The 16,273-nt window shown below is 42.4% G+C and overlaps 1 protein-coding gene across 2 annotated transcripts; it reads right to left on the bottom strand.

Moving 5' to 3' along the window:
* Positions 1-3,033: 3,033 nt before the first annotated feature.
* Positions 3,034-11,343, bottom strand: LOC111927687 (pantetheinase-like). Of its 2 annotated transcripts, none has more exons than XM_086877135.1 (8): positions 11,206-11,343; positions 8,770-9,001; positions 8,535-8,665; positions 7,295-7,487; positions 6,386-6,677; positions 5,140-5,513; positions 4,815-4,985; positions 3,034-3,503 (listed from the first exon to the last, which is right to left on the bottom strand). In XM_086877135.1, exons 2-8 carry the CDS (start codon positions 8,980-8,982, stop codon positions 3,384-3,386), a joined length of 1,494 nt encoding a protein of 497 aa, XP_086733261.1. In that variant the 5' UTR covers positions 8,983-9,001; positions 11,206-11,343; the 3' UTR covers positions 3,034-3,383. The 2 variants fall into 2 exon arrangements, with proteins under 2 accessions (XP_086733261.1, XP_023780386.2); XM_023924618.2 differs by lacking the exon at positions 11,206-11,343 and adding an exon at positions 10,860-10,938.
* Positions 11,344-16,273: the final 4,930 nt, after the last annotated feature.

Below are 16,273 nucleotides of genomic sequence, written 5' to 3' on the forward strand. Positions count from 1 at the left end.
CTCTCCCTGCTTTGTATACCCCTTCCTAATCTTGCATCCCAACACTATCACAGCTCCCAGACTATGAGGTCATCAATTGACTTTAACAGTAGAAGCAGCAAATGAAGATGAATAGACAAAGTTAAAATCATCCAGTTACAATGCATTTCCTACATTGTACATATTTGTAGTAGAAATTCCCTGCTGTCATGAGAATATCTGAACAGAAAATGAATTATTTCCCTTGAAACTTTGTAGTAATGAGTTACAAGAAACATTTTAATACTTTCACAGCTGCTAATTATTTTTTTACAGACTGAAAGAGAAAATAACATAGTGCTATCAGTATGCAAAGTTTCTGTTTCACCAATCAGCTGTGTCTGATCCACAGGTAGACTACACTTGGTAATGCTGTCAGGCTCATCTGTGGCTTCAGTCAGAGGTGCTGTTTGTCTACAGTATTAAAAGTTAATTTTTAGAAGGTGTACTATAACTACTTCTCTTTTGGGGTTCTATGACATCTCATGGTCCATCACAAGCCACAGAGAAGCATTCCTGTATTAGCTGTGGTAAATATTATCATAACTGCTGCTCTCTTTATTAACCTACGCAAGTTATTTTGCTTTTTCAACTTTGTTGCCCTGATGGTGGACAGTGGCATTGCAAACACTGTCTGGATGAAGTGGGGTTATAATTCAATTGTTGGTTAATTAGAAATTCTGCAGTTCAAACTCAGGTCATTGTCATTCTGTCTGTCACTCACTACACCTGCACTGATTCAATGTACCTAGGAACGGTGTCCTGTACTATCAGTAATTCACCCATAACATGAGATTTTCATAAACATTTAGCTTTGAATTACTTGGTCTAAAAGTCACATGGCCTCTGATTGTGCCTCATTTAATGCATAGCTTGAGGTCATGATGACTTAAATATATGTGCAAGGACATGGCTGAAGAGTCCTCTCTTTAAAACTCCAGATTATTAAGAATTTGTTTCTCTATTTTTTCCCAAGGCCTCCCTATATTAATTCAACATGTAAAATAAAGTATTCAATAAAATAAGATACATTCAATTTTACTCAAAGCTTCCCCAAAATTGTTACCAGTTTTACTTAAGTTAGCTGCAAAATTTGGATCATATTTGTTTAAATGGAATATTTCTCTAACTTCATCTGAAGTCTTGCAACAATAAAACCTATTATGAATTTGTTTTTCTTTCTGTGTGGTTAGAAACACTGTGGACAGGTGGGTCTTGTTTGCTTTGGCCAGCATCAAGGTGTAAGGAAGAAATATTGATATATGAAGAGCATGCTTTTCCAGCTCAGAGAGGAATGGGTCTCATTATGATACCATCTGTAGCAGCTTTTGGGGTGGGGTCATTGATGTGAATTACTTATAAATTAATTTGACATTTCTACTCTGGCACATCTGTCCTGGAGTCAGTTAATAATGCTGTTGTTAAAGACAAATGCCATTTGTTGCATCAGGCATTCATTACCTCTCTGCTTCTCTATTCTGAATGCTTCTGTAATTTGCATCATTTGAAATTTCCTTTTATTACATAACCTCATATTTTGTTAACTGAATTTTGTCTATTCACTTGTGAGCACCAGTCACTCAGGTGAAGATCTGGTTGGTTTCTCCAACCCCTTCAGGGAATCCTCTCCCAAAAGTGGGGTTCATGGTTCTTGTGTATTGAAATGATGGAGCTATTCTGCAACAGTCCATGCAACTTCATCCTCTGCTTGTCCAGAATCTTTCTTTGGCATCAGAAATGGGAAAGGGCTTAATAAACTCCTCAGTGGTTTGTTGTATGAAACCCTTGGAACCCTCTCAGGGAGAGAAAAGTTGTGCAGCACATCTCAATAACTGCAGGTCAGTCGTTCTTCAGTGTAATTTTAGTGTAATTTTCAAAGAATCCTGGACTTATTGCACTGCTAATGGATGAGATACGAGAGTCCTTTCCTGATATCTTATATTTAACTAGCAATATTAATTGTATCCTATCTGTGTCCAACTCTGACAACTCGAGACAGTCAGTTCTGCACGTACCTGGGAAGTACCCAGAACTTCAGAAATGTCAGCAAGCAATGTGTGAGAGATTTTTGTGTTCTGTTGTGAGGTGCTGAACAAGGAACCAGCAAGCACGACTTAGAATCCCTGTCTGTTCCAAGAAACTGCTCACAAGTGGTACAGTTCTCCCACTGAGTGCAAGTTCAGCGGTTTTATTTCCAGGATGGAAAAAACTCCCAGAAGGAGCCCCTTAAGTTGCTCACTGAGAAGCTGCAGAACGGGGGGAAATCAGGAATCATGTGATTCCAACAACTTCTGGATAACATACATAGGTGTGCATGATGCAAGCCACAGAGTGTTTCTTACATGCCACATTTATCACAGCTCAGTGCTAACCTTGGTGCAGGCTGTAAGAATGGCAGTAGATGCAAAATGCTATGGGATAAGTGTGGAGGTAGGGACTACTTCAAAGCATATTTGATGCAAACAAAGCTCTTTTTGCTTCATATCAAGACAGACAGACATGAGGCCCAGGGCTGCTAAATTGGATACATCATTGTTAGAAATCCAAAATAAGGCCCATTTTTCACACTACAGGGTGAAATGTGTTTCAGGTGCTAAAAGACTGCCTATTTCATATATCCTAACAGTTTTGAAGAAATTACCCATATAACCAGAAGGTGTTGGAGTACTGTGTTTATATGGTAAGTTGGATGTGAAGCGCACTGGACCCAACACCCATCTGCCACGTACAAGGAGGTGCAAGATCAGAGGGACTGCAGAACTGATGTGCTTTATGACCTTAGCCAGACCCAACACCTGGGTGGGCTGTGGAGGACCACCTTCTCTCTCCATGACTGCACCTAAGATAATTTCAAATCTGATTTTCTCATTATTGCAGAGTACCTTGGTCAGAATGGGGCCAAGGCTCATTGAGTGTTAAGTAGGCCCTGTTGGTTGGGCTGTAAGGCTGAAAAATGCAGAAACCTAGTGATTATACATTAGTCCAAAACACAGGAAGGGACAAAAGGGACAGAAAGGCTTTCTCAGAGTGAATTTATTCTCCAGTAAAATGACAAACTACATTTCATAGATTTTGGTATGTTTTCTTTCTACTGTAATTTTAGTAATCTATATGCTATCTTGGGGAAGCAAAAATTTAATGTGACAGATCATGCACACTAAAAATGATTGCATTGGCTCAAGCACTGTTAAAAAGGCATGCACAGCAGAGTGAACACACCATTTTCTCCCAAATAAGCCCAACTGCCACAGCTGCTGAGCAGAAATGCAGTATTGCAGAACAGGAATCATACAGGGTAACTGCTGCAGTTCAGGAGGAAATTCCCCTCCTGTCTCTGGTGAGTGTGTAACTCCTAAGGAGATACTTTATGGGGAAATTCGCAGAGGATGTGGCTGGTCCTTCTCATAAAGTCTTCCAAAAAGTGTCGCAGTTAGGAGCGGTTTCGACGTGCCGTGCTTGCTGTTCAAGCGCCCGTCACGTAGCACCTGGTGGGGAAGAGAAAGAACAGCACTGTCAACTAACAGAGCAGCAACATTGCATAGTACAGAAAGAATAGACCTTAGATGCTGAATATTTTGATGCAACACTTTTAAAAACAGTCACATGTTTGTGAAAGAAAAGAAAATTCTCTCTGGCTCTGCCATAGCCTCCCATTATAGTCTTCCCACATTTCCTTGGACCCAGAAGTCCTTAAACCTTATTCCATCTTTGGAAAAAAGTATCATTTTCTCCACCTTATAAGAAGGTGAGACTGAGAGTAACTAATTTTTTAGGTTCTCTTTAATTACTCATACAAGGCAACTAAGGTTATATACATATCTAGGACATATTTGAAACATTTTTTGATTTGTAGACCCCAAAATAATTATCAGATGGAAATAGAGAATTTCAAGCTATTTGCCATATGTAGCTTATCTTAGTAACTTTTAACATATCAATTTGAAATCACTGTTCACCAACTGTGAACACCTGCAAATAATTTTTTTGCCTCTGTGACAAAAGGTAAACATGTATTTGTTACGAAAATACAATCTATTGGTTTAAAATTAGACCATGATCATATTTTTAGCATACCAATAAATTCTTTGATGCGCCTATTTTTAAAGAAGTCTCATTCAAAAACATGTATGAAGGGTGAACAATGTTTTTCAATTTCCTTTTTTAAAAAATCACCCTTTGTTTCCCCTAAAAATTTCAGGTCTTCCTCACTGTCTTCATTGTCTCTTGTAAGCTGTTAAATGCTTCTTCCAAATCAATTAGGATTTCATCTAGCCTATTGCATAAAACTAACCAAAGGTTTATGAATGAAAACATCTTTTGGCAAAAAAAAAAAAAAAAAAATGAACCGCCAAATAAAAAAAATTAACCCCACAAACCCCTTAAAAATCAGTTTTAACATTCTTAACTGTATAGAATCTCTACTCTTACACACGATTCTCCTAATTAATTTTTCTTGTTTGGATAATTTCTCAGAGTATTTTATTTCTTTTTCTCCTAAAATGCCCATGTGAGAAACATGTAGAAAATAGCCCCTTGAAAGCTGCGGTTTATTCATTTGTGACCTGAAGTGGGAAGGCAGATTTGCTAAAGAAAGCATTGAAGAGATTTTCAGCTCCAGGACTGTGTGTTCTCATCAGTAAGGATTGATTCAATCCACCTGTTCCAGTCTGTCCCCTTGGGTTACAGTCTGTAGGACCAAAGAAAGCGGTTCTTGGATGGGACCTTGCTGCCAGATCAGTTTTCAGCTCCACAGCATGAAAAACCTTGCAACAAACAGCTCCAGGGTGTCCCATTACCTGGAACTCCCCGGGGGCCAGCTGCACCCCGCTGTACAGCACTTCTGGGAAGACGTAGCTGGTGCCAAACGTGCCGCTGAGGGAGAACATCTCAAACTTGGTCTGAGCCGTCTCCACGGGCTGCCCACATGTGCTCAGGTTTGTGCTGGGGCACTTCAGCAGACTGCAGATCTGTGGGGAGGAGACACAAAGGCAAAACATCACTAAACTTTCAGCAATCATGAGCTGGATTTGATAGCAAGAAAAGCTCCCAGGATGCAGTAATTGGACAAATGTTTTTAGGTGATTGGCATGTGGCCACACTCACCTCTAAAAATGCAATTACCTGCCAATGGTATTTTATGACAGAACCGTGAAGCCCATCAAATGCACCCAGGACATAAACTTCATCTTTCCTCTTGTTTGACATCTGGTAAACCAGATGACAGCAAAGGTCTCCTTGGCAAACAGTGTAATTTCCATCCTTGTGCTTGAGTTCACTGAAAGTGAATATATCCTTCCGGACAGCTCCAGAGAAAGTGTCGTTTTCTCCAGGAAATTTCTTGATGCTGGTGGCATACAAACTCCAGTTGATGGCAGGAGGGTAGGTGGGGGAAAGACGGGGGTGTGCACTCATCTCTGCTAGCAGGAGCTGTCCCTCCTCGGTGGCACTGTCATAGTGGTAGGCAACAGGTCCTTCTGGCGTGAACAGCCCGCTGCCTGCCAAGGACACCACCAGCCCTCCGTTAGCCAGCACCACACAGCACGGCTTGGCAGGGGCACCAGTCACCCCCACACCACACTGGCACTGTTTCTCAGTGCTACTCTTTTCATTCAATATGCTACTGAGAGTTTTGGAATCATTTTAAAGCACAGAACAGCTAAAATACCCATCCTAGTGTTAAAATGTTGGTTCATTTAAAAATAAATCATAGCTCTCAGAGTGGGATATTTGACAAAGGAGGCAGTCATGGGGGAAGTTATGTTTCACTGAAGGAAATACAGGGCTGTGGCCTAAACTCATCCCAGTCTATTCAGGGAAGGAAAAATGTTTTTACTTCACTTCAAGGGAGGGTAACAGGTGCAGTTACACCTTTTTCTCAGTTACTAGAGGAAAAAAAAGGCAGCAAATATATAGTCAAAGAAAAGCAAAACATAGTATCTCTAAATCGTCAGCAGCCACAAAAAAAAGAGAAGTTTTATTCAGTACACAGGAGGAATATTCCTTTCGGTTTTACACTATTAGGTTCTGATTAAAAGGTTTTTTTCCTCCATTAACTGTTGATTGAATTTTAAACAGAAAATGCTGCCTCTAGATAAGAGACTGAAAATTTAAGTGAAACTTTGTGCGCTTTTTGAAGTAAAATTTCACTTTTAAGTTATCAAAACTTAATGTCATGGGCTTTCTATTTTTACCCTTTTCAGAACATTCAATATTTTCTTACCTCAAGTTGTTTGCTACATTCAGTACCAAATCACAAAGATCTTTACTCCAATTAAAACACTGCTTTTCAGAGACTTTACTATGTCCAAAACAGTTCTGCCTGCTTCTGAATCTGGGAACAATTTCCCTGTTCCTGAATGCAACTCACCTGTCATTGCCATGCTGGTGTTGTGAGTATTGGCAGCTAAGACATTGACGCGCATGCCCATAGCCCAAGCAGAGTGAAACTCAATTGCAGTCAGAAAGGGCAGGACATTCATCCAAGCTGTTGGGAAGAGCACGGTGTCCACCTGCATCTTGCTCACCAGAACCACGGCAGGCTCATAGAAAAGGATGTCAAAGCAAGTGAAAATGCCAAACTTCCCAAAAGGAGTCTCAAAGATGACAGCTTCTGGCTCTTTGGGGTAATTAAACTGAGTTTCACCTCTAAACAGATTGTACTGCAGGTAAAGAAAATGGCATATTAGAAACTGAAAATAAGGCAAGGTTATGAACAGCTTTTGCATCTGAGATAGGCTTTAATGCAAAACTGGGAGTCGAGCTACCTGAGCTGGCTGGCATGGCTGGTTTGTATCCATCCAGCTGGCCCTTCCCCCCAGAAATGGGGTGGCTGTTCCCCATCTACCCTCCTGAAAGCAATGCCCAGTATTGAGTATTATATTTAGCAGTATTGCTAAACTCCAAGACCAAGGGCCAAGATGTTCCGTGCAAAAGCACAGTCTAAGTCGGCTATGAATGTACCAAGGAAAAGCTAATGTTCACTGAGTATGGAAGATTCTGTCACTGATTCTTTGCCATTTACTGTCATAAACTTAGCCCTCAAGTGTTTGGCAGCTGGCATGCACTCTGCAGCTACAGTGCTCCTGGGAATAATTTGCCTGACTAGCCAAGCAAGTGCTTGGTTTTCTTTCTGGCCATAAAATCATCAAATCATCCTGGATTAGTTGTCACTTTATAATAATGTAAAATTCTTGTATAAACCATCTGAAATTGGTGCCAGAGGGCTGAAAAATATATTGATAATAAATTAGAGGTTGATGCTGAAGCACGTCCTTACCTTATGGTAACGAGCCACCAGCTTCCCCTGTGTGTCAAACACGACATCCGTATTGTACTGGTAGCGACCGTCCCTGGGGCAGTCGGGATCACTGGAGTCACACGGCTTCTTGTCCCCAATATTTGCAACCACATAGATGGAGTTATTTCTGGCCATGCAGCTGAGTCGTTCCTGCACTGGTGCTGGACCAAACCTAAAGTATTTTAGGGAAGTAGGAAAAAAACAATTTTAGAAGTTTAAGTGCCCATGTAGAAGTAATGCATTCAGTACTCCATTAACTGCACATCCTCAGATGCTGGAAAAGTAATAGATCAAATCATAGTTTCTGTTCATTTTCTTCCCTGTTCATTGTATCATTTTAAATGACCAGTCTCTTTTATCTTTAAAAAATGGTCTCCCTGTGTTCTTCTTTCCTGTACCCTTTACAATATTATTTTCTGTGTGGATAGAATTCCCAGCCAACATGCATACAAAGATGTGGAGAGCTTCACAAAGCAAAGGCAAGAATAAATCAGTACAGAGATATAAATCTTAAATAGCTTAAAAGCAAATTATCAAGCGGCTCTAAGCCCTGATTCAGAAGATAATTTTAGCCTTTTTTAAAAAATCATTATCTGTAAGCCTTTAGTAAAAAGCGGGCAAAGCATTTACAGAGCTGAGGATTCCTGAAATCCAGCTTCATAAGGCCTCAGAAGAGAGCATAAAAGCTTAGCTAAGACATGAACTTGGTCTTTTTGGTGTCCCCAGCTGACACACATTGAGGCCACCTCTGTGCGTAACACAGCAGACTGCAAGTGGCTTTATTTCCAAAAGATATTTCTTTCAGATCTGGATTAGTATTTTGTGCAACAGGGTTTAGAAATCAATCAGCCACCTGAACTGAGGACTGAATCAGCTTGTCTGATCTATGCATCTAACATGATAATAAATTAGATTCTACTTATAGAAGGTTTTCACAAGTGATCTGAATTGATAAAGCTGTGCATGTTTTTAAAATAATTATTTTGCATAAAACATCCTCATTTTTGTCCCTTTGCAAGTAAAGCCGTCTCAGTGCTTTTTAGCTGACATATTCCCATTACCATTTAATTAAGACCTCTTTTTGATGCATCTCAATTCTATGGTACTTGTGATTTTATATAAATTAAAGAATTAGCAGTTCGCAGTAATTTAGTGTGAGCTGCTCAAGACTCCATGAGATACAGGTTGAAATCACCTAAACCACCACAGAAGGAATCACCTTGAGGGGTCAGTGCAGGGAATCCAATTCACCACCGGATCTGGGATATCCTCCAGGTAGGGGTAGATGGATTCTCTTGTGAATCGCCAGCCATAGATGCCGTCTTCAGGAGTCACGATGATGTGGGCACCCTGTCACAACAGGCTCCGTTTAAAGGTCACCCACCAGCAGACAACCTGCAGGGCCAGCAGGAGCAGAAAACACTGATGGACAGCCCTGACGGTACCCCTCGTACCTGCTGGGCAGCTTCCTTGATGGCCCCTTCCAGGACATCCATGTTTTTGTTCATCAGGGCCAAAGCACTGTCGGGAGAAACGGGCTCCTCGGAGGGACCTGGCAGGATGACGGCGTGCTCGTAGACAGCTGCCATGAAGGTGTCGGAGGCAAGGGCCTGAAGGGCTGCGAGTGCCAACACCACTGCGGGCAGGAGAGCCTGGGAAGGGAGCATGGCTGCAGCCTCCCAGCTCCTGGATTAACATGAGGAATATAAACCAGAGAGAAAGAGGAGGAGTAAAGACTAATACATTTACTTTGGAAGTAAACTTCTGTTAAGTAATCTCAGAAGCTACAGTGTATTTCTGCCAAAAAGTCAAAGAAGCTTTTCTAGGAATTTGATCTTGTTTCTAATATGAAATGTTTTAAACAAAAGTAGAACAAAAGGCTAAGAGAGCTTGTCAGAAGCCATGTTGATCTACAGGGGGTCCACTGGAAGGAGCACTTGCACATTTCATTTGCACATCCCTCTCCAGGCTTTTAAATCCATCTCGGGGCAAGCCTAGACCCCCGTTTAGGATACACTACTCCATACCTCCGTACTGCACAAGGCTTCCATCAGTGAAAACTTCAGCCAGTGCTGAAGACAGACCACCTGTATGGGGTACAGCCCTCCTGCTTCAAAGTGCAGATAATTCAGTGATGTTTATGAGATGTGTGGTCCCACCACACCTCCTGCTTTTGGCTAATGACTTATTATAGTTCAAGTGGGTGCCTTGAGAGTGTCCTCCCCACTGGGCTCACACTGCAGTATAAATTGTCCCTTGAATTGTGCTGACCTCTCTGCCTAGAGCTAAAAGACTGGCTTTTTTTGTGAGAAAGAATTCAAAAACACAATATTTTCTTTATGATGGTCCTTCCAAAAGGAAGTTTTTGTACAATAAGCAACTTGAAATTTCTTAGGGAAAGCAGCGTTTTTTACTCATGGAAATAAATTTTTACCATAGTATTTTCTACAGTTTCAGATGAACCCTAGAAAGGACCTGTGGTATATCAGTGAGGGTAAAGGAATGTAACCTGACTCGTCATTTACCACTTAGCAAGAAATCAAAAAAATCCTTCTTTCTCCTCATAAAATCCTCCTCTTCACTATGTAGTGTCACCCAAAAGAATGATTCTTCTCCATCAGCACCAAGGCCTCCTCAGGAGAAGCCAACACTTTGTCTAGCCTATGATTCTAAAACACCATTGTGCTTACAGATGGCTGCAACATCTGTGTCCAGGGCACAGGTCTCCAGAGCAGCCAGCACAAAAAGCACAGCAGAGGCACAAGTTTTAGGAAGCCCCATGTCTGGAGCCTGGAAGTCACCCAAGAGGAAGTCACAGGAAGGCAAAGGCAGGGGACTTTAAAAAGGAAATCTTGTACAAAAGCTGGGAATTCCCTAGGGTGGCTGAAAGCTGACACCCAGTAATCACCCCATCCGGAAAGACTCAGTATCAAAGGCAAGAGAGCTGCCAGCATTGAGCAATTCTGCCTCACAGCAACAGCAGGGAAGTCACTGAGAAGTCACCACTGTGCTGCAGCTGAAGAAACATGTTATCTACCAGATATACAAAAAAATCAGGCATAGTATTGTTGTAGTAGCACAGTCCAAGGCAAGCCTGGGTTCCAGAAGGAAAACAACTTTGGGAAATCTCAGCAGAGACCAGCATGGACACATTCCTGCCCAGACTCAAGGGCATGAGGTGCAGGCATAGCTGGAGGAGGCAGGTGGCCAGGCCCCAGCATAGGGAGTACCTGTGCCACCCCAGCTCAGCACAGCTCAGAGTTGCAGGGACTTTGGGGCTGCTGCATATCCTGCTGGGGGAGCTCCCGGGCAGGCTGGTTGTCTCAGCAAAACCATCAGCACACCCACCACTCAATAACCAAGCTCTGAAGATCTCTGGTCCCCAAAGGTCTCTGTAGGAAGACCGTGGTGAATAGGACACACAATTTCTAGATTTTGCCTACTGCAATGTGCTTTCCTATATCCACAGGTCACTCCAGCAGAAATCTTGAAGCTAAAGCTGCATGTGCACAAAAATCACTTGTATCTAGCACCCGTTTCTTACCTTCTTTGGTTCTGACTCAGCAGTCAGGTAACAAAAGGGTTTTTTCTGCACTGCCCTCGAAGAAGTGTTTACTGTTATCAGTGGTTACACACAGCCTTGTCTTTATACAGAGTGAGTTGGTATGTGGGCAAGGGGTGGATTTGCATAGGATTACTTTCTGTATGCTTGACTCACTTCTCACAATAACACATTTCACAATGATAAGTGTTATGCAATCTCTGTAGCGAAAATAATTCAGTGTCATTATGGCTTCTGCCAGTCTTCTGTAGGAAAATACTCAACATCCAAATATACCTCAAGCAGACCACAATGGCCTTGAACCAAATCCTGAATTCAAGATACTCACCATATTCAGGGCTGGGATTCTACACTACCTGCACACACATTCCATTATCCAGAGGACTGGCATCAGCAGTGAACAAACTTGAAGAAGCCACCTCTCAGCTTTGAGACTTGCCACACACTCCTGCTGAATCCTTTCTGCAAGATGAGACCTTCTCAGGTGCCATAAATTCCCTTAAATCCAGATCCTTTTCTTGGGAGAGGGTTGTAGTATCACCCACCAGCTTGCCTGGGGAGAAGTACAGTGTCTGCACTGAGTTTGTACCCATGGGAAGAGGACTACACTGGATAATCTCTTGAGATCAGTCTGTGGTGGTCACACAGTAACTGACTCAAACAGTGAACAAGGTTTTAAGACAGTGTGGCTTTAGCAGCAATAATGTTGAGCTTCCATGACTCAGAGCACATTGTCTGGGGCTTTTGATAAACATGTCATTATGTGAGACATGTCACTGTTATGTCTCATGTGAATATCTATTTACATTTGGAAACAAAAAAAGTCATAGGGCACACAGCAGCCATAATCAGGTAATCAGTGCTGGAGTTTGGAGAGTATTTGCACTCCTAGTGTCTCACCAGCTCCAGAACAGAAGTACAGGGGAGTGAGGATTGAGGACCTTGAGAGCATCATGGTAAAAAACTTTGATGAGTGAAAAAATGGCTAGAAGACAGAAAGATAGGTGGAAGTGTTGATCTATGTGATGGTAGGGTCTACAGAGAGGCCTAGACAGACTTGACTGATGGACTAAGGGCAATTGCAGGAGGTTCAAGAAGGTGAGCTGCTGGATCCTGCACTTGGGGCACAGCAACCCCAGGCAGTGCTACAGGCTGGGGAAGGAGTGGCTCGAGAGCTGTTTGGCAGAAATGGACTTGGGAGTGCTGGCTGATAGCTTGCTCAGTCTGAGCCAGCTGTGTGCCCAGGTAGCCAAGAAGGTCAATGGCATCTGGCCTGTATCAAGAACAGTGTGGCCAGCAGGACTAGGGAAGTGATCATCCACTGTACTCAGCACTGGTGAGGCTTGAGTGCTGTGCTCCATTCTGGAACTATCACTTTAATAAGGGCATTGAAGTGCTGGAGCCTGTCCAGAGAAGGGCAACAAGGGTCCTGAAAGGTCTAGAAAACATGGATTATGAGGAACAGCTGAGGGAGCTGGATTTGTTTAGTCTGGAGAACAGGAAGCTCACGAGAGACCTCATCACTCTCTACAGCTCCCTGAAAGGAGTTTGCAGTGAGGTGAAGGCTGGTCTCTCCTGCTGTGCCTGCAGTGAGAGGACTAGAGGTAATGGCCTTAAACTGGGACAGAGGAGATTCAGATTAGATATTAGAAAATTTTTTTTCACTGTTCAGGTGGTCAGGCATTGGAACAGGTTGTGCAGGGAGGTGATAGAGTCTCAGAGATATTTAAGAGGGGTCTGGATCTGGCACTGCATGATGGTTTAGAGGCTACAGTGGCAATGTCAAGTTTACAGCTGGACTGGATGACCTCAGAGGTCTCTTCCAACCCTGAAGACTCTATGATTCTATGGTGAAACCAGGAACAGTAGCAGTGTGGGGAAAAGGAAGGAAAAATGACACAGAGGTCTCTGACCACTCTTAAAGACACAGACATGGAACATGCACATGTTTATACACTGATGTGTTGAAAGGAAGTCACTAAGGTCCAGCAGCACCAACAAAACACAGGTCACTGGGGAGAAGAGAAAGCAAAAATGTGATCAGTTCTATCTCACCAGGACTAGGTGGTCTGAAATAGAATTCTAAATCCAAAAATTCCTACAGGAAATTCATCTGCAGGGCAGCACCACCCAGCATTAACAAGCAAGAGCAAAGGGCAAGGCTAATTTCACATACATTGGTGTTATATGACTAGAAAGAAACAGAGAAGATGGGAGGGAGGAGCTGCTGCAGTGACTTGCTGCAGTAAAAATTATGTCACTGAATAGCATCCAGTGCAGTCAGGAGGTGTCATCAAACTGTTTTTCAGAACTGACAACCAGAATAATTTGAGGTTTCTATTCCAAGTTTTGTTTCAACAGAGGTTTCATATAAAGAATGATTCAAATCATGTTCTGACCAAAAAGTGGTGGCATGTTTTCTTTCAGGAGGGGCTTTTTGACTGGAGTCCTCATTCAGCTTCCATGATGCACTGTGTTCCCATTTCCTAGATGACATGCACCAATGGCATAAAGGATATAAAACCAAAGTAACACAGATAGGGGAAAAAAAATGGTCTAATTGTGGTAAAAGAGCAGACTGGCATTGGTCAGGCGCAAGACATATTCCAGAGACAAAGAAAAATTGCACATGTGTATAGACCTGCCACAAATCACATATTTCACTGCCTTATTTATTTGCCATAATAATCTGCAATAGAGAAATATGCAATGCTGTATTAATAAGAATGTATACTCTGGACTACAGTTCAGATTTTATGAGCTTCAGAAAAATAAAGATCCAGCAAAAAGAGAAAACTGCTATTTTGCACTAATAAAATATCAGTAATCTTATGACATAGAAACACATTCTTCTCAATAAATGGTAATAATATTGCCACATTATTATTAAACCAAACATTGATGAGTTTTTGCAACTAGAAATGAGAAACATAGTTGGAATTGTTGTAGATGACGCTGTATCTCATTTGGACATAAGAATAACAGTGTAGAGCTTCATTTATGGAAATATCATGGGGAGGCATGTTGGCTGTGGGTCTTGTTTCAGATGATCCCTTTAATACAACCATCCAAAAAGCATCACAGTAATGACTGGTTTCGTTGGTTTTTCCTTACTTATCAAGAGTCCATCATTCAAGACCTGATAGAGAAACATGAAACAAGGAGTTTAATAGAGTACCCATATGAACACACTAAGAGCTCAGGATAATGTGATAAACAGGAAGAAGGTACGTCAGACCATATCTCTCACTGAAACTAGTGATTTCATTAAAATGCATTTAATAGGTCTGATTAATAACTGCTAATCACAGTAAGCAGGCTCACTTTGGCTGCATTAAGACAGTTTATTCCATTGCTATCCTGCAGAGACCTAGCAGGAAACAGCCCCAAGGTGTCTTAAAAACTTCTTTATTCTAGTTTCTTCATATTCCTTAGTTCCTGTGCTATGTGTTAGTATGTGCAGCTTGCTTCAGAGTTTCTTTAGACCAAAGAAATTGCATTAGCATCTCATTATACTTAGATGTCATGCACCCAACATGCCAGCAACAGAACTTCCTTTGAGTTTATCCCAGTGTATCTCTCAGTCACTCAGAAGTGACTGAACCACTGGCTGGGCATCACTTCTGTCAGAAAATACAAATCTGGACAGAATTTTTCCTCTGAAATAAGGCATGTAATAAGACCTCACTGTCTGATTCTCGCTAGCCTGAAGCAAAAGAGCAGGCTATTTCACCAGGTGCAGGAGCATCCCTGATCCTCTGCACACCTTTCTGTCCCCACAAACCTGCTGTGGATTGAGAGGCCTTCTCTTTTCATCTTCAACTCATTCCAAATTCATCTGTTGCTATGACATTTTCCAGGTTTTGACTTTCTAGTATTTGCAGTATTCCCATTTGAAAAAGGCTGTCTGAGCAGTAGGAGGCAGAACAGCCTGTCTGCTTCCAGCTACAACAGACTGTCACTGTAGAGCTGGTTCAGAAAACACAGACCTGTGGATGAATGCAGATACCACAGAGCTCTCTCAGAGGGTACTGCTGACTCAGAGTTTCAATCATTAGGAACTTTGATTTTTATCTGGTCATGTTCATCCCTAGGTACTTCTCAACACACATCACTTCATCCAGCATGTTCATTCAGCAACCTTAAATACACTTTCTAGTGCATTTTAGAATAAAAGACTTTAAAGGCTGCAGTAGAGATGTTGGTGATCCTTGGACTAATGAACCTTTGAAGCCTTCCTCCCTCTCTGCCTCACTTTTTTTTACCAAATGAAATATAGGTTGAGGCACATTAAGCACATCAGACATCAGTGTCCGGGAGGAAGTAGCAAATGCTCCCTTGTTGAGCAATAGTGAGGAAATCAGCCAGAAAGGTGACTGCCCTGCCAGCGAGGAGCAGAAATATTTACCAATGCAGGGCTAGGGGGAATGCCCTACAGAATTCAAGTCTCACTGCCGGGACAAGGAGCAGCGAGTTATCCCTGTTTGCCTCTGAACCAAGGAACTGACACCAGTTAAACAAACAAATCCACCGCCTCAAGTGAAGAAAACTGCAGTGGTGCGGCTGCACTTGGCTCTGGACGGTGTAAGGGAAAACTTACCTAGAGGTCCGCCTACTTTCCACTCCTCTCCCCTCCCAATCCACTCTTCCCACCCCTGTGCTGCTCCCGGCCCCATCTCTGCTATTATCTGATGGTGGGGGCTACCTGAGAACTTACTTTGGGAAGCAGGATGCAATTTGGTGCTAAATCAGCTTAGCTGTAGAGGGAGTCTGTGATCAGACTGGGGTCCGCCTTCTCTTCTGGCGCTTAGCGAGAGCGTGAGGAAGGCACTGCACATTCCAAGGGTTAAGCTCGCCTGGAGCAGGCGGTGTGAGAGGTCACTCGGCAGCCACGCAATCACTGCTGAGCACTGAGTACACGTGAACAGCAGTCAGGAAGTCAGAGGGCGCTCACTTCTGCCAACAGCACATAGTTATGTTATAGATGGGTAATGGGATGGTTGGCTCTCACAATTAAGGGATGAATATTATGTGTTTGTTAAGTGTTATAGATGTACAATTATGTTCTCCCTATAGTTTTCTTTCCCTTGCCCCTTGTATTGTCATTGGCCGGGGCACTTGGGGAGGGTAGGCAGGTTACCAGGAGGAGCAGCATGGCAACACCAGACCTCCAATCACCAATGGACAGTAGAAAAAGGAGTTGACAGACAAAGCTTTAGAAGGGGCAAAGAGTATAAATAGTATAAATGCCATATAATAGCATTGTATAGATGATCAGGTGGCAGTTTAATCTTATGCTCCCAGCGCTGCTCTTCTCCTTATTCAGTCTTTTATTGTATTTTATTAAGGTTTAATAAACCTTTGAAAACTTAAAAGTGAGCATTGTTTCTCACAGT

This window comes from Cyanistes caeruleus, chromosome 2, assembly GCF_971803275.1.
Source record: "Cyanistes caeruleus chromosome 2, bCyaCae1.hap1.1, whole genome shotgun sequence".
Taxonomy (NCBI): domain Eukaryota; kingdom Metazoa; phylum Chordata; class Aves; order Passeriformes; family Paridae; genus Cyanistes; species Cyanistes caeruleus.

Coding starts and splice junctions, on each gene's coding strand:
- LOC111927687 (XM_086877135.1), bottom strand. CDS start 8,982: ATGCTCCCTTCCCAGGCTCTCCTGCCCGCAGTGGTGTTGGCACTCGCA. Junction 7,488..8,534: donor CCCTGCACTGACCCCTCAAG/GTGATTCCTTCT, acceptor AAAATACTTTAG/GTTTGGTCCAGCACCAGTGC. Junction 3,504..4,814: donor TGGCCCCCGGGGAGTTCCAG/GTAATGGGACAC, acceptor CTTCCCCACCAG/GTGCTACGTGACGGGCGCTT.